Source organism: Typha angustifolia, chromosome 8 (genome assembly GCF_048772165.1).
Source record: "Typha angustifolia cultivar Huaian chromosome 8, ASM4877216v1, whole genome shotgun sequence".
NCBI lineage: Eukaryota > Viridiplantae > Streptophyta > Magnoliopsida > Poales > Typhaceae > Typha > Typha angustifolia.
Genome location: NC_133246.1, coordinates 13,374,085 through 13,394,515, shown reverse-complemented (window position 1 = coordinate 13,394,515; position 20,431 = coordinate 13,374,085). Strand labels below are relative to the sequence as shown.

At 36.5% G+C, this 20,431-nt stretch overlaps 3 protein-coding genes across 4 annotated transcripts; 2 read left to right on the top strand and 1 right to left on the bottom strand.

Annotated features, from left to right (window-relative positions):
• Positions 1–567: 567 nt before the first annotated feature.
• On the bottom strand, positions 568–7,517 carry LOC140766183 (uncharacterized). 2 transcript variants are annotated; one of them, XM_073105644.1, is made up of 8 exons: positions 7,287–7,517; positions 6,469–6,524; positions 6,267–6,391; positions 4,824–4,983; positions 3,888–4,288; positions 3,218–3,715; positions 1,830–1,911; positions 568–1,099 (listed from the first exon to the last, which is right to left on the bottom strand). In XM_073105644.1, exons 1-8 carry the CDS (start codon positions 7,353–7,355, stop codon positions 952–954), a joined length of 1,539 nt encoding a protein of 512 aa, XP_072961745.1. In that variant the 5' UTR covers positions 7,356–7,517; the 3' UTR covers positions 568–951. The 2 variants fall into 2 exon arrangements, with proteins under 2 accessions (XP_072961745.1, XP_072961744.1); XM_073105643.1 differs by having other exon boundaries at positions 570–1,099; positions 3,876–4,288.
• Positions 7,518–9,615: 2,098 nt separating this feature from the next.
• On the top strand, positions 9,616–13,605 carry LOC140765811 (G-type lectin S-receptor-like serine/threonine-protein kinase SD2-5). The gene is made up of 2 exons (XM_073105063.1): positions 9,616–12,118; positions 13,590–13,605. Exon 1 carries the CDS (start codon positions 9,761–9,763, stop codon positions 11,816–11,818), a length of 2,058 nt encoding a protein of 685 aa, XP_072961164.1. The 5' UTR covers positions 9,616–9,760; the 3' UTR covers positions 11,819–12,118; positions 13,590–13,605.
• A 962-nt stretch (positions 13,606–14,567) lies between these two features.
• On the top strand, positions 14,568–18,590 carry LOC140765111 (G-type lectin S-receptor-like serine/threonine-protein kinase SD2-5). Its single transcript, XM_073104031.1, has one exon. It carries the CDS (start codon positions 14,904–14,906, stop codon positions 17,400–17,402), a length of 2,499 nt encoding a protein of 832 aa, XP_072960132.1. The 5' UTR covers positions 14,568–14,903; the 3' UTR covers positions 17,403–18,590.
• The last annotated feature ends 1,841 nt before the right edge of the window (positions 18,591–20,431 follow it).

Genomic DNA, 20,431 nt, shown 5'->3' with positions numbered 1-20,431 from the left:
AACCTATTTTCCATCTTCTCTTAAAAAAAGGAAAATATCTATATTAAATTAGAAAAAGGTAAGATCAATTTGATCATTTTTATCTAAATCTTTTTTACAAATCACATCATATATTTTATTTATTATAAAATTCACACCACATTTTTAAGAGTTTTATAACTCGACTCTTATTTTTTTTTATATAATTATCGTTTAACCTCCTTTGTAAATTAAAACAGTACCAATGAATTAATATTTTCTTATAATATATAAAAAAAATTTAATATCTAAATTACCTGTCTTCTTAGTAGAGAGTGAAAAAATAATGGTAAAAATATTTTAGTAATTTAATCCAGTTAGTCAAAATAACGTTAAAATATTAAACAAGAATCATAAAAAAAATAAAAGATTAAATTATAAAATCATCAAAGACAGGTGTAAATCACAAAATAAATAAAATATAGAATGCGATTTGTAAAATAACATGTTATCAATTATCCCAACTATCACAATTAAACAACATTCTTACCCCGATGGGGCTCTTATTCTCAGATCTTCAAATTAACAATCCAAGAACAAGATAACGATCGTACGCACCTATTAGTTATTTTCATTTAGAGATTCAAGTTCTGCTCACAAAGGGCATTAAGATTGTATCCAGAAGTCGCAGATCCTACGAAGTAGACAATGTGACATCCTGTTTTTACTTTCTGCTTCATCACCGCAAACACAAACGTACAAAATTTTATAGCATATAAGCTGATTGATGAATTATTACCACTAGAAAATGTCACTATTAGCACACAGGGCAGCGAGAGAATACACAAAAGCATGAAGTGACAATTTCTAGTCTTGCCATGCTAGCATTGCTGCCTACAAGTGAACTTCTTGTTTGCACCTCATACATTATCCGACATGATTTCCGGTCCCATAGCAGACTGCCAAAGCAATGCAATATCACATATGGATGTATCATAGTTTCTTGAAAAAGGATAGGATGTTTCCTTGCTTAGCATCTTTTCCACCACCTTTTGCTGGTTTCTTATTACCAGTAGTCTTGCCCACAGGATTAGGTTTGTCACCTTTCCCTGTCGTCTGTGCTTTGCTAGGCATAGAAGGCCTGATTATTATAAATTGGAGATAAAAATTATCAGCACAGTTCGACAGTAAATTATTTTCTGCCAACATACAGAAATAAACTTTTCTTGAAAAAAAGGAATCAAATTGTAGTGATAAGGAAAAAGATAGCTGTCTACTAAGTACTTACCAGAACATATCCTGCCAAATACAAAAGTAATTGCAGTATATAAAGATAATATGATAATAATAAACACCACTTAATCTATCAATTTACCTAGATGAAGAATAAATGGGCACACATATACTTCTTTATGCAAAGAATATATCATCAAAGGCAAGTAACTATCTCTCCAAGATAATGAATGGGTTCATAAAATTGGTGCTTAAGAGGCTTATTGATGCTTCTACCCCTTCACGGCCAACTCTTAAAATGAAAATATTATGTTTTCCATGGTTTAGGCATAAGATAAAGAATAATTCTGTCTGGAGCTTGATGTCTTCTTGATTTACAGAAATTGCATTCCATCTAATTAGTCCGAGATCTACCTAACTCTACATTCTACTTTCTTTTCCATGATTCTAACTAAGTGTATCTACCATATCTTAGATTTGTTAACTATGGTCCAGCAGAGAAGGAAAAACTATGCAGTATATCAAGACTCTATACCAGCTACATTGACATATAGGTTGTTTTTCAGGAACAAAACCAATACATATCAACATAGAATAATAAGAATAGCTGGAAAGCATATCATTTTTTTGACAAGTACCTGTTCACAGCATCACTATCTGTAATATGCTTGTCAATCTTATCACTCGCAGCAGCTTCACCTTCCCAAACAACCTCAGTTACTGAAATACAACAGATATGTAAGATAATGAATATTGTACATTTTATCCTTCAAAGGAAGATTTCTGATATAGTATATAACAGTACAACAAAAAATTGTTAGAGAAAGCTATAAAAGAAAAGATTCTTTTACCTTTGCTACCAACAAGAAATCAAGAATAGACAAGAATTTCACAGAAATATGGGAATGAAAGAAGGAAGAAGCTCATCAATCCACTAAATGAGGTTGAAGTGAACAGACAATTAAATTATGTAAGGCCAAAAAATAGTTAGATACTACCAGCCATTTCTATTGTATTCTCAAAGCATCTAGAAAGAGTTGCAAGTTTAATAAAAGAGTAGATTGTAAAAGTTCCACAAATGAATCCAATCACAACACTGTCAAAAAATGTTTGCCCCTATGACAGAGCGTGAAGCTACCTATCTTGTCCTAGTCAAAATTTTATTTCCCCAGTCCAAATGACTGGCATCACTAAAAATGATTCACTCAGAAAGAAGCGCCAAAATTAAGGAAGAAAGCATCTATGACTTCAGAAATATAAGGCACGCAGAACTGGATAAATATAATCAACCAATCCATAAGCTGATTTACCCCTTTTTCATGCTCAAACCACAAACTCACCATAATCCACGGTTTCACTTAGCATAAATGAAGGGCTATGTCCCTAAATTTGTTTATGAAATTACTTTTGACAAGTAAAGCAACAGATGAAAATTTTATTAGACTCATCACAGGATACTCCCTGATAATAAGCTACTAGTATCATCTGCCAACTAGCACAATCCTCATTTGCAAGAATTTCCCTATGCTAATAGATTGCTGCAAGCTGAAAAAGTGCATTGAACTGGCAATCAACAGGAGACAACCAAAAATATGATGCACTCTACAAGCACCAAGATACTACTTTGTACTAGCATTGATAAGACTCTGGGTTGTCGTACAACCTTCCTTTCCATGCTAAAGACATGCTAACTTATTAAAATGCTAGTAAATTCTTATATTTAATAAAACAACAGCATGCTCAATCGATGCCATTTTGCAAGTACTGTATTATTTTTTAACAGCTAAACAGCTCCACCTCAGATTTATTATTACTTCTGTCATGCCCTAAACTCAGGTTTCTTCATGGACTCTGGGAGAATTATGTTTTATTCAGGGAGTTACTGATAAGACTACAGGGAACCATAACAAAGAGGATAAAAGAACCAAACTAACAAGTTCAAGCAAAAAATATTGGTATATCAAATGATTAGGATGACTGCTGAACAACTGACAAACTAAAGCGTCAAGTGACATTATCAAAATACCTTCTCTCCCACGATCATCAATCCGGGTCTTCAATACTTTCCTCTTTTTGGGTGAAGTTGAAGCAGAATTGGTGTTCTGGTCCATTTTACCTTTCTCAGTGTGTGTTCCTGAGGAATGGTTATGGCTCTTCTCACGCAAGGATATCCCAGTAATCATGTCCTTGCTACCACTTATTATCACATCTGGTGACAATCCAGGATTTCCTACTTTAGGATCCTCTTGCATATTATCAACTATATCTCCTTTGTGCTCTTTTTGTTCCAGAATGATGTTTTCAGCATTGGATAAGGAACATGATATATGCTCTTTTGGAGGATCTGGTGATGCAAGACTTATCACGTTTTCCTCCTCATCATCATCTGAAAAATCAATAACAGCCCTTCTTTTTCTGCTGCTTGAACTATTAGGTTGCCTCTTACGATATATATCATATTCTTCATCATCACTACTAGCAGCATCTGCTGCTTCATTTGCACATATTTGATCTTCAGCTGTAACTGAATGTCGTTCAAGAAAAAACCAAACTCAATCAGAAAGCATATAACAGACTAACTTGAATTTTGAAATTTTTAAAGGGTGCACAAGAAATTATTACTAGTGCTCAAGCTATAAGAGAAAAAAAAAGCATGGAGAAAGAACAGGTAAAAATGTATGTACCAGCAACAATACCACTATGATTGACACTTTCTCTAGCAGGATTCAGAGCCTTTGGTTTTGCTGATGCACGCCCCCACAGACAAGCAAGTGATCCAGTATTTCCTGACAAGGCTTTCCCATTTTGACCTTTCTGTTTGCTTGCCTGGACAGCAATTACAGGTTCTTTAACCGGAAATTGCTTACTAGGTTTATTGATAATTGCTGAAGCATCTATATCACTTGTATTTGACTCATTCTTTGCACTTGACTGTCCCTCCACTTTTATATGAGGTTGAACTGGTTGGTCTTTCAGAATACTAGTAGATTTAGATTGCATAACTGTTCCCATAACATTCCTGGGCCTTGGTGGACCAGGGCTGGTATGCTTCCCATCAACAATGCGCTTGACAAAGGAATTTGAAACACCACAAAACCTAAATTTAGATGCTATCAATATCAGTGAAGTGGATATGACTGCCCAAACTAGGCTAGATAGAGATATATGGATAAGAAAATAAACTTTTGTTTTTGCATTTCCGAAATCTCCATATTTGGTTTCATGCCCTCAAGATCCTCCATTTTAGAGTAATATTTGGTATAATCAATTCTCTTTCTATACTTACATTATATTTCATTTAAATAGGACCATAATAGAAAGATAATGGCTAAACAACATGTCAATTATCAAAGCACTAAAGCCTTGAATAACCTAGTACATTTGGGACCATTTCTCTTTACAAGCATATGGAGAAAATTTTCATGAGGTAAATTATTCCTGCTACATCATCATTTAAGATGGATGATAGAAGGCTTGAAGCTAGTAAACATGGACTAGAAAGAAGAAATGCCTCAATAAATATTAAAGATCCATAGAAAATATGCTCAAGAACACATTGTCTGTATAAACAATATGCTCATAAAAGAACCAATGAACAAACAATCCCTTCAAGCAAGAGGAGCAATATATACCTATTATCTCTCAAACAATTTTCTTCAGATGAGGGCTCGTTAAATAGTTCCTCTGCCTGTACAAATTCAGCACTCCAAAGCACTGCAAGATCTTTTGGGATGCAAGCCTGAACACTGTAAACCTGAACTGAACAAGTATCTTTAAATTCTTGTCTCACATCTGCAACAAATAGAGAATTCAATATCTCAGAATAACTACAGGATTTCTGTACATATTTAAATATGAATTCTAATTCAGAATCTACACTAGTATTATCCACTTCGTAGAACTTCAAAAAAGTATATACAATTCACTCTTTCTTTCCAGAAAGCACAACAAATATTCCATTAAGAAACTTGAAATTGCTAATACAGTTAGTTCACATATCCTTGATACACAAACAATAAGTACAATCAATGAATAGGAACAGAAAAAAAAAATCAAAAAAGCTATGTTGAAGCTATCCTCTGTGCCAGTAATTAAAGGTCCATAGTATAGTACTGACGATGAGACAAGCCTTTTCTGATATGCAATTAGATAACAAAATATCCCTAACTCAACTTGAGATAGCTTTAAAATGATTGTTCAACAACTTTGTACCAACTACTGAGACATTTGAATGAACTGATATATAATGACTTCCCTTTTATCTTCGTTTATATTCATATTAACTAGCTGCCAAGCTTCCATATATGACGACCTAAAATAGAAGATAATTCTACTTAGATCCCTCTGAACTATTACTATTTTTCACATACATCCACTGAACTTTTTTTTACTCATGCACAATCCTTAAACTAAATGTCCATATATACTCACTTGAACTAAAGTAAAAGAAAAAAAAAACTATATGGACATTTAAACTAAAAGAAATTTCAATCAAGAGAGTATATAGCAAAAAAAAGTTCAGAGAATGCATACAGATAATAATAATGGTTCAGATGATCTAAGTAAAATTATCCCTAAAAAATTGTTCATAATTTTCATGTCATTGCTAGAACCTAGAACTTAGTTTGAATGCAGAAGTATAGATGAATTTAAATGTCATAAACCTAAATACACAAAGCAGGGAGGAACATCTAATCGTCAACAACCTTTTAGTCTATAAGATGAAAGGTGGTCTGCTGAAACCATAGAAGCAAGCTGTTGTTTCTATCCATCATCACAAGAATGAGAATTTATTGCCCACAAATTAAAATTTTCATATTGTGAAATCAAAGTTATTTACTTATTTTGAATAATACCAAATAATAATAATGATTATTGTAACAATAAAAGCAGCAAACGAAAGCTTTCTTTAATAACTATTGCTTCTTCCATTTTCCCTTTCCGTCATTTACTGAAAAAGAAACTCCATAAAAAGTTTAACCGGAGGAATGTGAAAACTGTTTGCTAGGTTAAACTGAAGATTAAGCTGTCTACAATGTCAAAACTTCTCTCATAAGTTCATAACTTCATATTACCTTCAAGGTTAAGGCCTGAGGCAAGTTTTACAGAATAGTTTTGAGGATCGCTCTTTAACCATCCAGACAAAGAGTATATAACTTTCAACTCATTTCCATATTTGTCTGCAAACTCCTGAAGCAGCCTGAAACAGCAGCTCACAACTTGCTGAAACATATTAAGAAGCTTAATACTTGGAGATAGAATTATCGAAATATTTACTTTTTGGCATAATTCGAAGACACCGAAAAGTTGCGACTCAGCCACTTATATGAAATCTGCATCAAAATTCATAAATCAAATTAGCTTATAATACAAAAAAAAAATTAAACATGGTTTACTCACAAACAATATATAACCATATAACCATTCATTAACCTCAAAAAGCATTCACCAGACCATGTACAGTAGTATCCTAAGTCAATGAAAACAAATAGAGCCATTTGCTGTAAATTATCATTCTTGTATTTCATTTCGTGCTTGACCTATTCGACATTGAAAAGTCATGATCTATCTACATTTGAAAGGGATAGAAAGAGACTATTAACGCTCCAGGTGTTGGAAGTCCTATATTGAGGTATTCTGCTATTTTGAACTCCAATGTAATTGATGCACCCTGTAATCTGAGTACATAAATTCGTAATCTAGTAAAAGGAATGTCGCCACTAACGGCGATAACTTTTAACTACAAAATAAGTTATTCTTCATGGTGTCGTAAAGCACAGGAATCATAGACCAACCACACTACCCTAACTTCATTAGTATTTTGTGAAAAAAGCAGAGGGTTTAACAATTTCGCAGCATAGCTTTTCATAGCCCAGATCAGAGCAGTCTAGCAGAACGCAAATTATCAAAAGACATCCCCATTCTCTTGTTTGGAAATTGCGTAGCTCTAACATTTGACAAGTTTACACCAACCCAAACTCTAAAAAAGATATGCTGATTTCTATTCGAGCGAACCAATTAAAAATAAATACTAAAAATTTAAACGTAGATCTATGAGATCGATCGGAAGCTTTGACGATCGGCATCAAATTTACCACTTGGAGCCGATCGGAAACGAGAGAATGGATCTGGGGGAGGATATCTAGGGCTCCGCTTTCCGCCATAAATCCGAGCAACGGACGGCCGGAACGAAACCCTAGAAGACGATCATTGAATAGAGGCGGCGGCGCGGGAAAGAAAGACGAATTCCGCTCCAAGAGGTCTTCGTTTCCCGCCTTTTCCCCGCCCAGGGCCAGGAGTTTGGGTGGGGAGTTGTTTGTATGCGTACAAAAAATGAAAAAATAATTAACACCACCACCAGGGGTTTGGGGTTAACGGATTGATGTGTGTCGTGTCGTACTATTGAAGACAATGGCCCAAAACGAAGCCCATATTGAAGTCAACAGCCCTCCTTTTGTCATAGTTCACCGTATTGATATTTTATCATTCAAATTTTATATTTATTTTTCAAATATTAAAAATATTTGAAGTTAACTTTAATCTAAGTTGACAGAATAAAAAAATAGGAAATATAATGTCTAAAGTATCGCTCATTTTATTTTAAAATTTGTTTCATTTTACATTTTATCTTCGTCTTAAAAAGTTTACTCCAAATATTAAGATTATTTTACATCTATAATTAATTTAAATCATCTATATAATAATTGTTTTTGATGTATGATAAATTTTAAATATTTAGATAAAAAGTATGGGAGGGGAGAAGTGTTTTCCCTTCAAATATCTTAGTCTCCCTCGACCGGGAGGAGAGGGGAGTTGTTTTCCCCTTCATGGCAGGTATTTCTCCCTTCTCATTTCTCCTCCTTCCTCCCTCTCCCTCTTTCTTTCTCTTACCTTTTCCTCCTCCCTCTTGGCAGAGCACCATGTTGACACGTCCATGTCACGTCCACCATTGGAAAGTTAACATGTGGTTAGTGGGAACATCAAGTTTCTTATTATGTAGTCTTGATTAGTGAGATCCTTCTCCTATTCAGTTAATCAGCTTCCTATTTTGTGCTTAGAATGGTGGGATTAGTTTCATCCAATTCTATATATTGCAACAACCTCAAGGCTTTATTGACTCTTGGCATCCTTCTCATGTTTGTAAATTAGACAAAGCTCTCTATGGTCTTTGTCAAGCTGCTTAGGCATGGCACAACGAACTTTGAACCTTTCTCCTTGCTTATGGTTTTATCAACTCAAAGAGAAGTATATTCTTGATCTCCTGCAGTGAACCAACATGCATAAAGCTAAGATAGTAAATACTCTGTTATCTACTTCAAAAACCATCAGGTTTGAAAAGAAGCCTAAGTTAGTTTGTCTACTTTGATTGAAGGTGTTGAGGGTTTTTTATTCAAATGTTGTGTGATCTTAGAATTTGATGCTTATTTTTCTTATAATATCGGTTGAGAAACTCTTCAAAATATCCCCTATTTTTTTGTGTATCAAGCTTGTAAAAAATAATTGAATTTAATAAAATTATTGGACTATGGATCTTCTTTCAAAAAATAAAAACTACGAATATCTAAGTGTCACGCAGAAGTATATGTCTCATTCTATTTTTTTTTTTTTTTTTTTTTCTTCTGAGAGAAGGATTCTATTCTTTCTTTGTTATTCTTATAATGAGATAGTTGTATGATAATATGGACATAGATTTGATTAAAATTCTTATGATAGTAGGGACATAGATTTGGTTAGAATTTTTAAATTCAACTATCAAAATATTAATATAGATCCAAATTTAACATGAACAAATGCAGGTCCTTAATTACAATAAATAACATGGTACAAGGATGTTAATTTTTAACTCAACCCAGGATTTTAAACAAATTTGAGTTTAATATAGTCATATTTGGTATAAACGAGTTAATCCACTTAATCCAATTATAAATAGGTAGGAAAACATCTTAACTGGGAAGACAAAAAATTAGTAATATAGAGCAAAGATTACTAATGTCAGAGCAATTTATAGTGAAATAACAATTATGTCCATACTATTTTTTTAGGCTAATTGACTTTAATAGATAGAGATATAGGGGTATTATTATTATAGATAAGTTTCTCTATCAATAGGATTCCTTAGTATGTAGATATCATTTTCCTTTCTGAGAAGGCGAAACAAGAGCAAGTTGAACTACTTAAAAACAATTAGAGAATTGAACTTAAAAAAAAAAGAACAATTAGAGAGGAAGTACGCAGATTAGAAACCATAGTTCTGAGAGTTTCCACCGGAAATCAGCAACGAACCACCCCTCTGCAGTTGAATACCAAACTTGAGGTCATAGCCGAAAATGTCTATAACAGCACGTCAAATTCTCCCATATTTTTCACCCACTATAGCCAAACAGTCATGGCCGTGGAGCCTTACCTGTGCATCCTCCTCTTAGCCACCTCTTTGTTGGTGCACAGCCTCCATGCCCAGCCCTACGACTATCCCACTGCCAACGTCTCCACTCTCTGGACAAATGATCTATCCATTGCCCACAATATTACTTACCTAGACGGAACCAGGGTCCGGGCCATCCTCCTCCGGATGAACCCGACTTTCTCCGGCCCCTCCTTTGCTGCCGGCTTCTTCTGCAATGCCGCTTGCGATGCCTTCCTCTTCTCCATCTTCATAGTCTTTGTCAACAGCGGCGGCGGCATTACAAACGTTGGAGTAGGCGCTGCCCAAGTCGTCTGGTCTGCCAACAGGGACCACCCGGTTCGCGAGAAAGCGAGCCTCCAATTCACCGAGGACGGGGACTTAGTGCTGCGCGATTCCGACGGCACCCTTGTCTGGTCAACCAACACCTCAGGCAAGTCAGTCGTCGCCATGAGCATCACCGAGTCCGGCAATTTGGTGCTCTTCGACAGCAAGAACACCTCGGTCTGGCAGTCTTTCGACCACCCGACGGACTCGCTGGTCCCCGGGCAGTCTATGCGCGAGGGAATGAGGCTCACTGCCAACATCTCCACCACCAATTGGACATACAGTCCGTTGTATCTCACCGTCCTTGCGGATGGGTTGTATGCCTTTGTCGATTCTAGTCCTCCCCAACTCTACACCAAACATCTAATCACGGGGAGTAAACCGGACAACAATTCGACGTATCTAACATTTGTCAATGGCAGCCTAAGTTTGTTTACCAAGCCGGGAAAGCCAGAGGTATCGATCCCCTTGCCTTGGGCAAGATCAGTGCAGTACATAAGACTGGAGTCTGATGGGCAATTGAGGCTTTACGAGTATGATACGTCAGACCAGGGACAAGCATGGCATAAGGTGAAGGATCTCTTCAGTGACATGAAGGCCTATTGCGACCACCCGACAGCTTGCGGCGAGTATGGGATTTGCACTGAAGGGCAATGCAGCTGCCCTCCTGGAAACAATTTCAGGCAGATCGATGATCGGCAAGTCAAATTTGGTTGTGCACCGGTGATTCCTCTTTCTTGTCAATCAATACAACATCATCAGCTCCTAACACTCAATGATGTTTCTTACTTCCTTTACTTCAACACTGCACCAGACTATGATCGTATGAGTGAAGAAAGTTGCAAGCAGACCTGCTTGAAGAACTGTTCTTGCAAAGCTGCTCTCTTTCAGTCCTGGGATGGAAATTCTTCTGATGGCAACTGTCACCTGCCATCACAGCTTTTCTCACTGCAGACGAATCAACCAGCAAAAACTCATTACAATTCTTCTGCATATATTAAAGTGCAGATCATCCCACCATCCCCTGGTCCTAGTCCTAATTCTTCCCCTCTACTGGAAGTAAAAAGGAATTCTACAACCGGAATTATAATAGGTGTCACACTTGGAATAACAGCTACAATCCTCGTCATCATTAGTTTTTTTGTGCGAAGAAAATGTAATCAAGTGGATGAGGAGGAATATTTTGATCAAGTTCCTGGAATGCCAACAAGGTTCACTTTTGAAGAGTTGAAAGAAGCTTCTGAGAACTTCTCTGAAAAGCTCGGAGAAGGTGGATTTGGGTCAGTTTTCGAGGGGAAAATAGGTAACGAAAGAGTTGCTATCAAGCGCTTGGATGCTTTCAATCAGGGAGAAAAGCAATTCTTGGCGGAGGTTGAGACGATCGGAAGCATTCATCACATCAATCTGGTGAGGCTGATTGGGTTCTGTGCTGAGAAGATGCATAAGCTTCTGGTTTACGAATACATGTGCAATGGTTCACTGGATAAGTGGATCTTCTACAAAGACCAAACTGTTCCTCTTGATTGGCAAACTCGATGTAAAATAATTACAGGCATAGCTAAAGGTCTAGCTTATCTGCACGAAGAGTGCAGGCAAAGAATTGCTCACTTGGACATCAAGCCACAAAATATCCTCTTAGATGACAAGTTCAATGCCGAGGTCGCAGATTTTGGACTAGCCAAGCTAATAGAAAGGGATCAGAGCCAAGTGATGACTATGATGAGAGGCACACCTGGATACTTAGCACCTGAATGGTTGACATCAATGATCACAGAAAAGGTTGATATCTACAGCTTCGGTGTTGTCATAGTGGAGATTGTCTGCGGAAGAAGAAACTTAGATTACTCCCAGTCCAATGAGAATATTCCTCTGATTAGCTTATTGAAAGACAAAATGTAATCTGATCAGTTGTTAGAGATAGTTGACAGTCACAGCAGTGATATGAAATTGCATGGTGAAGAAGCCATCCAAATGTTAAAGCTCGCGATATGGTGTTTGCAGAGTGAGAGCAGTGCAAGGCCTTCAATGTCAATGGTAGTGAAGGTCCTGGAAGGTGCAATGAGTGTGGATACTTGCCAAGAGTATAACTTTGTCGCTGCTACTTCAGTGAGGTCTAGTGAAGTTTATTTGGATTCTTTAAGTCTGCCTTCCGCATCAGCTTTTTCAGAATCTAGATAAGAACATGAATTCTTCCAGCAGGTAACAGTAATAGTAGGAACATTTACATGCCTAAAAATTTTATTGTGTGCTTTCATGTTTTCTTCTTGAAGCAGTTGCAACATGGTCTGTTTCAGTTACTTGTTTGGTTTTACTGCAGACTTTTGCCACTTTTTTGAATTCGATATAACAGTAACAAGTTAAATATATATAAATCCAATATAACTGCATAATTGTACATATGTTTTTGAAGTGGACTCTGTCTATAAACAGACATAACTATGGGAGATAAATCTGTAATGAGTAATGACAGTGAAGTACTATTTCTAATTCTCTACATTAAATACTTAATTTTGAAATTGCAAATGAGTTAATACATAACGTGTCAAGTTAAGTGCTATTCTTATGCGGGAATTTTATAATATCCTTCAATCTTAAATTAGTCACAAGCCACAGATTTCGGAATTGGAAGACTACGTAATTCTCTTTGACTGATTGCTAGTTGCTACTGCTGAAACGTATTATTATCCACAGAAAGAGATTAATGCTTTACTTTTTAGCTGCCATACATTGATATCTAGAAAATGCACAACTAATGACCTTTAGAATTTAGATCACTGATACATCTCCCTGGCCCCTGGACATTTACAACACTTCCACCTAGCATGAAAGCAAGATTTGAATCTGAAACGCTATAACATTAAACATTTTCATGTTTAATCATTTTCTGATGTCTTAGTATTCAAGCTTTATTTAAATTCTTGTCATAGGCTACGATGAAATCTCGTAGTAAACTTCCTTAATAAAGGTTAGGGAAATTTAAAGACACCCCTGGTAATGTATTAAACCCTGCAACAATCATTACATAGTATTATCTAGACTCTGTTCTTTCTCCTTTCATCTTTCTCAGAATTTCAATCATCTCAGCTTCCGATCTCCACGCATTATGATTTAATTTGAGATTCAGGAACCTGAATATTACAGCCAGATACTTTTCTAAAATTTGTAGCAAGTGATCAAATTTTGCAAAAATACTTGTGCCACTTTTATCAGATATGTTGTTTAAGTATGAACTCCTTGAAACCTTATTGTGATTGCCCATCATACTCCTTATTATGGATATTACTAGATATCAGCCAAAGGACATATAAAGTTGTACCCATGTAACTAGGACTTTGGTGATCAAATTCATACATACAAGTGATTGTTTTTCATGAACTACTGGCGTTATTTCATTGCAGTGGTATACTATGCATCCCAATTTTGGCAAATGCAACAAATTTATGAAGGAAAATTCTGTCGACAGTTATATTGTGAAATTCAGAATAGAAGTTGAATTGTTTATCTGCTTTTTGTGAAGAAATGATAGTTGTATCTGGAAACTGACTAAAATGGGATATCGCATAAAATCATATATTTTTTTATTTGATTACTTTGTCCAAATAGGATAGTGAATTGTATGTAGCTTGTAGCTTATTGAGCTGTATTTCTTATTTCGTTCTTTGTGTTGCAGAGGTCACGGATCGTGGTAAATAGTTTTGGGTGTAGTGATCGTGACATTTGTGAATGAGTTTGATGATTCATGGTTGAAGTTCTCTTTCTATTTGTAAAAGTTATTCTTGTATATTTGTTGGGAATTCTTTTACGTTTGGTTGATAACTTATTTCATGAACGGATTCAGTTTTACCGTCATTACTTTTCACCGTAACTTATAAGAATGTCCACAAGATCTTTTGGTGGAGATTAGATAAGCATTTGACTTTAAGTTGATTGCTCACCAAAATCTATAAAAGATGTTAAGACTGATAGGGTTTATCAAAGATAGTTTATCCTCCCTTTTGCTGGTGAAAAGTCTCACACAGGATATTATTTACCTAACTTATAATTATCAAATTATAAATTACGTATGTATTTAGGGAAACAAATCACGCTGCTGATTGACTGTCAAATCTAGGTAAACTTTTAGAATATGATTGTATTTAGGATTGAAATTTTCCTACTAATTTGCCTTAGTTTTTAGTCTGTCTCCGACTCTAAACAAGTAATATGTACCCGTGATGACTGATTTATAAAAAAATATTATTATTTTTTGTTACAAATCAACACTCATAATCGAAGCCACAACAATAAAAGAAGCTTTAATTTGTACTGTGCAAAGATATTGCTTCAAAGTCTAATTCGAAGAATCTGATTGTTATTTGGTCAATTACCTCTGTTATCGATGATATTAAAAACCTAACTTGTAATTTTCAAAAATTATAAAATTACCCACATATCTCATCAAATTAATATTACTGTATATTAGCTTGCAAAATCAAAAAGAAAAAAGCATTAGCTTCAGCTGTACTTGGAATAGAAAATTTTCCTCTGAACTTATTTAATCTTTGGTCTTCGATTCTAGTAGTAGAGACTTTTTATACCCATTTAACAACTTAATATATATTGTTTTTCATCAACAAAAAAAAGTACTGGCACTGACCAAAAATATTAACTTCTATAAAAAAAATAAAAAATATATCCTTCCTTCCTCAACGGATCTGCGCCTCTGCGGGCATAAAAAGACTAAACAATATATATAAAATACAGGCTGGTGAAGATCGCATGGCAAGTAGTGGCACTGGTCTTTTAATAACAAAAAAAATGTATTGGTATTTTGCCCCTAGTCCCTATGCAGTTTTATTTAGTTTTAAATAAAACAAAAATAAAGAAAAGGAGCTAGAAGAATACAGTTCCTATTACCTAACCACTCAATGCTTTGACGAGAGCACTAAGCAGCAAAGCTTGGCGACATACCCGAAATTTGTTCCACTCAATTAGCCACAGAACCATGGTCATGGTCATGGGGCATTACCTGTGGATCTTCCGGATCATAGCCGCCTCTTTGTTCCTCCACAGCCTCCATGCCCAGACCTTGGAGTATCCCACCGCCAACCTCTCTACTCTCTGGACAAATGACCAGTCGCTCCCCCACAACGTCACTTTCCCGGAAGGCTCCATGGTCCGGGCCATCCTCCTTCGGAGAAACCCGGGCTTCTACGGCCCCTCCTTCGCCGCCGGCTTCTTCTGCAATTCTGCTTGCGACGCCTTCCTCTTCTCCGTCTTCATCGTCTATGCCAACAGTGGCGGCGGTATTACCAACCCTACGACAGGCGGCCCCCAGGTCGTTTGGTCCGCCAACCGGGACCACCCGGTTCGGGAGAAGGCCACCCTCCAGTTCACCAAGGACGGGGACTTGGCCCTCCGCGATTTCGACGGCACCCTTGTTTGGTCGACCAACACCTCCGGCAAGTCGGTCGTCGCCATGAACATCACTGAATCCGGCAATTTGGTGCTCTTCGACCGCAATAACGCGTCAATCTGGCAGTCCTTCGACCACCCGACGGACTCGCTGGTCCCCGGGCAGTCGATGAGAGAGGGAATGAGGCTCACACCCAACATTTCCACCACAAACTGGACGCAAGGTCAGTTGTATCTCAGTGTACATGCTGATGGTCTGTATGGCTTTGTTGATACTAGTCCGCCGCAACTCTACGTCTACTATGGTAACGGGGTGAGAAAACCGGAGAACAATTCGACGAATCTGACATTTGGCAATGGCAGCCTAACTTTGTTTAGCAAGCCGGGTGAGCCGGACGAATTGATCTCATTGCCTTCTGCAAGATCAGTTCAGTATATGAGATTAGAATCCGATGGGCATTTGAGGCTTTACGAATATAATATGCTGGGGCAGGATCAAGGGTGGCAGATGGTGAAGGATGTCTTCAGTAGCAACCTGGACTACTGCGCCTACCCGACAGCCTGCGGCGAATATGGGATTTGCACAGCAGGGCAATGCAGCTGCCCTCCTGGAAAGAATTTTAGGCAGCTCGACGATCGGCTAGTCAGATTTGGTTGTGCACCGGTCACTCCTATTTCTTGTCAAGCAATACAAGATCACCAGCTCTTAACTCTTAGTGATGTTTCTTACTTCAGTTATATGGGCATTGAAGCAGACTATAAGAGTATTAGTGGAGAGAGTTGCAAGCAGGCCTGTTTGAAGAACTGTTCTTGCAAAGCTGCTCTCTTTCAGTATTGGGGTGGAAATTCTTCTGATGGCTACTGCTACCTGCCATCACAGCTTTTCTCACTGCAGACGAATCAGCCTGCAAAAACCCATTTCAATTCCTCTGCATACATTAAAGTGCAGGTCAACTCCTCATCACCTAATCCAAAAACAAATTCTCGAACTGGGATTATAATAGGAGTCACAAGTGGAATAACAGCTATAATCCTCATTGCTATTATTTTCTTTGGGCGAAGACAATGTCTTCAGGTGGATGAAGAGGAACATTTTGATCAAGTTCCTGGAATGCCAACAAGGTTTACTTTTGAGGAGTTGAAAGAAGCAACCGAGAACTTCTCTAAGAAACTGGGGGAAGGTGGATTTGGGACTGTTTTTGAAGGGAAGATAGGTGATGAAAGAGTTGCTGTCAAACGCTTGGAAAATTTCAATCAGGGAGAAAAGCAATTCTCAGCTGAGGTTGAGACAATCGGTAGCATTCATCACATCAATCTGGTGAGGCTGATTGGATTCTGTGCTGGGAAGACGCATAGGCTTCTCGTTTATGAGTACATGTGCAATGGTTCACTGGATAAGTGGATCTTCTACAGAGATCAAATTGTCCCTCTTGATTGGCAAACTAGATGTAAGATAATCACAGACATAGCCAAGGGTCTAGCTTATCTGCACGAAGAGTGCAGGCAGAGAATTGCTCACTTGGACATCAAGCCACACAATATCCTATTAGATGACAAGTTCAATGCAAAGGTAGCAGATTTCGGACTCGCGAAGCTAATAGACAGGGATCAGAGCCAAGTGATGACTAGAATGAGAGGCACACCTGGATACTTGGCACCCGAATGGCTGACCTCAATTATTACTGAAAAAGTTGATATTTACAGCTTTGGTGTTGTCGTACTGGAAATTATCTGCGGAAGAAAAAACTTGGATTACTCCCAGCCCAGTGAAAATATTCATCTGATTAACTTACTGCAAGAGAAGATGAAAGTTGATCAGTTGTTAGATATAGCTGACAGTCACATCAATGATATGAAATCACATGGGGAAGAAGTCATCCAGATGATGAAGCTTGCAATATGGTGTTTGCAGAATGATAGCAGTAAAAGGCCTCTAATGTCGATGGTGGTGAAGGTTTTGGAAGGTGGAATGAGTGTGGATACTTGCCTAGAATATAACTTTGTCAATGATACTTCAGTAACGCCTAGCAAAGTTCCTCCTTATTCTTCATATCTGCCTTCAGCATCAGTTTTATCAGGACCTAGATGAGAACATAATTTCCACGGGCAGGTAACAACTGTAGCATGAATATTTTCAATATAAAAATAATTATGTTTTTCGTCAAGTAATTGCAATGTGATAAGTTGGTTTTTTTTTTCATTTTTACTTGTTGATTTGTTAAACTGACGATTAATTTAATGAACCTCATTTGATATAATAGTAACTAGAAACAATATCCATAACAAATGCACAATTATGTGTGAAAATGTCATATAAGTGGATGCCATAGATCAACAAACATATTCATGAATGATATATCTGTAGTAAGGGAGTCATGACATGTGTTGTGCCAATAATGTATAGGTAAAAAGGTATTTTGTGTTTCAAGTGTAGTTAAAGAGCTTTTAAACAACAAAACTTGCATCATTTTTACCCTCTAAAGACTTCCTAAGTCATAAAATCAGTTGACTATGGAATATCCATAAAGTGAATATATCTATAAAAAGATGAGAACATATTTTTTTCACTCAATGTAACCTCAGACGTTCAGCAATTAGAATTACGAGATAGGCCCAGATAGGATGGGTCTTTAATGTTAGGTATAAAATATCCTCTTAATTCATATTCTAGCAAGAAGAAAATAAAATCATTTGTGAAGGGAAATTATGAGAGAAGAAAATTGGAGGTTACATAAACAAAACCAGTATTTTATTCAGTAGTTATTTACAAGTTGTATAAAACTTGTCACTCTGCAGACTCCAATTCAGACATCTAAACAACCATAATAGAGTAATCTAACTTGACGGGCACTCGAAAGAACCCTAACCAAACTTTAACATAATCCAACCCAAAATAGGACCCCAAAACAGAAATAAAAGACATCAAAGAGTAAGTTCGTGGAATATTGTAAAAAAAAAATCTTAATGTTATACTTCATTAATCCTTGACAAGCAAAAGCTAAAGGAAAAAATTGTTCTTGGGTTTGGAAGCTATATGAATGTATTTAAGATCTATGTTTTCCATCTGATGGCTTCAGTATATCCAATCACATCAAACTACCAAGTCAGTAACACAAATCTAAAACACCCAACAATAAGTTTGCATTAATCCAACCATAACTGTGCATAAGATATGCTAATGTGCACTCAAGTGAACACGAAAAGGAAAAAGTGAATGTTAACCATTATTTGCAATAGATTTACGAGAAATGAATAGAAATTTGATAGTAGGTATCAAATCTACCATTTGGGAGTCCATCTGAAATGAGAGAATGCAGCTGGGACAGAACGTCTAGCCATCTAGGGATCCAATTTCCACCATGAATCTGAGAAAGAAAGGTCGGATCTCATCTCCAAGAAAGCATTCTCATGACGGAGACGTCGCCTGCTAGTGAGTACACTCTAAATCAGGTCAGGAATTGCAAGACCAACAGTAAAGATACTAACACTATGATTGTAGACCTAGAGAGCATAAGATGGGAAAGCCAGGAGAAGAGCAGAAAAGTCTAAAGAACACATATCAAACCGCGAAAATATCCGACAATTACTATAACTCACTGCAATACTGCATGGGTTAAGAACATCACGCAGGCTACAAATTCCAGTTTAGGACGAAGCATATGATTTCTGATAACAAGGGAGCACTTACACTCCCAAGTCAGCAATTTTTTTTCCAGAACGCCCATTTAATCCCCAAACTCGCATAAATCCAACCTAATGATATGCTAATTTCTACTGGAGTAAACTAATTTACAAGAAAAACTATCATGATGAGCTTGACAACAAACTAAACAAGATAGCCATCGATCTACAAAAACAATGAGAAATCTGACAATAGGGATCGAATGTACCACTTGAAGCCTATCGGAAACGGGAGACCGGATCTCCGTGAGGATATATCTAGGGCTCCGCTTTCCCCCATGAATCCGAGCAAGAAAAGTTGGATTCGTCTCGAGATAGGCTTCGTGTCCGGCATTTTCTTCTAGGACTTTGTACCAGGAATGAACGAGGATGCCACAGTGGCTAAATGATGTATTTGTCTCTGATTTAGGGGTGTGAAAGAGCCCAGCTTGATCTAGCTCCGCTATAATCAAGCTTGGATTGAAATTAATTTCAAGTCTGTATTTGTAATCAAATTTGAATTAAAATAATTTTAATCTGAACCAATTTCAAACTCGAGTTAATTTTGAACTTAAATGAGATGCTAAATTAGCAATTTCAAGTCTTATCAATTTCAAACCATTTTCGAGCCCGAACAAACTTAAATTAATTTAGGCTTGAATCAAGCTTGAAATAAAACACAATTCAACTATAAAGATATAAATATTATCAAAATATAAATTACAAGTAATAAAGATAAATGGGTTAGAAAACTACAAGCAACCAAAATATAAATTACAAGTAACAAAGATAATTGTGTCAAAAAACTACAAGCAACTAAAATAAAAATTACAAACAATAAAGATAATTGTATCAAAAATTAATTGCTGAAATTCTGAATGGGTGAAAGGGTTTTGATCCGATGATTTATATTAGTTTGATATTATTCATATTATATATATATATATATATATATATATATATATATATATATATATATATTCGAGTCTTATCGAGCCGGCTCGGGATCAAGCTTGGCTTAAATTTAATTTCGAACCTAGCTTTAATGATCAAGCTCAGTTCAACCTATTTTTAAGCCAAGCTTAATCAACGAGTTCGAACGGACTCGAATATTTTGACAGCCCTAATCTGCTTTTTCCTTTCTCGATTAGAGTATATGATATTAGAAGAGATGAATTCTTCTTTAAGAACAAGATCCGTATACTTTATATCGTTGGAGTTACATAAAGACAATAAACAAAAAGATAGTAACATCAACTCATAAATTAGACCCAAATAGAAAAATAAAAGGTCAACTGTCTAGTGCATTCTTGGACAATCAAAATAATCGTCCAGTTAGGAGCAATATCAAATTTTACTCTTTTAACCCGCAATATCGGATCTATTTACGGAAGACAGAAACATTTAACAGACAAGTGATATTTTAGTTAGCAAATATTACTCGTTGACACTGATAAA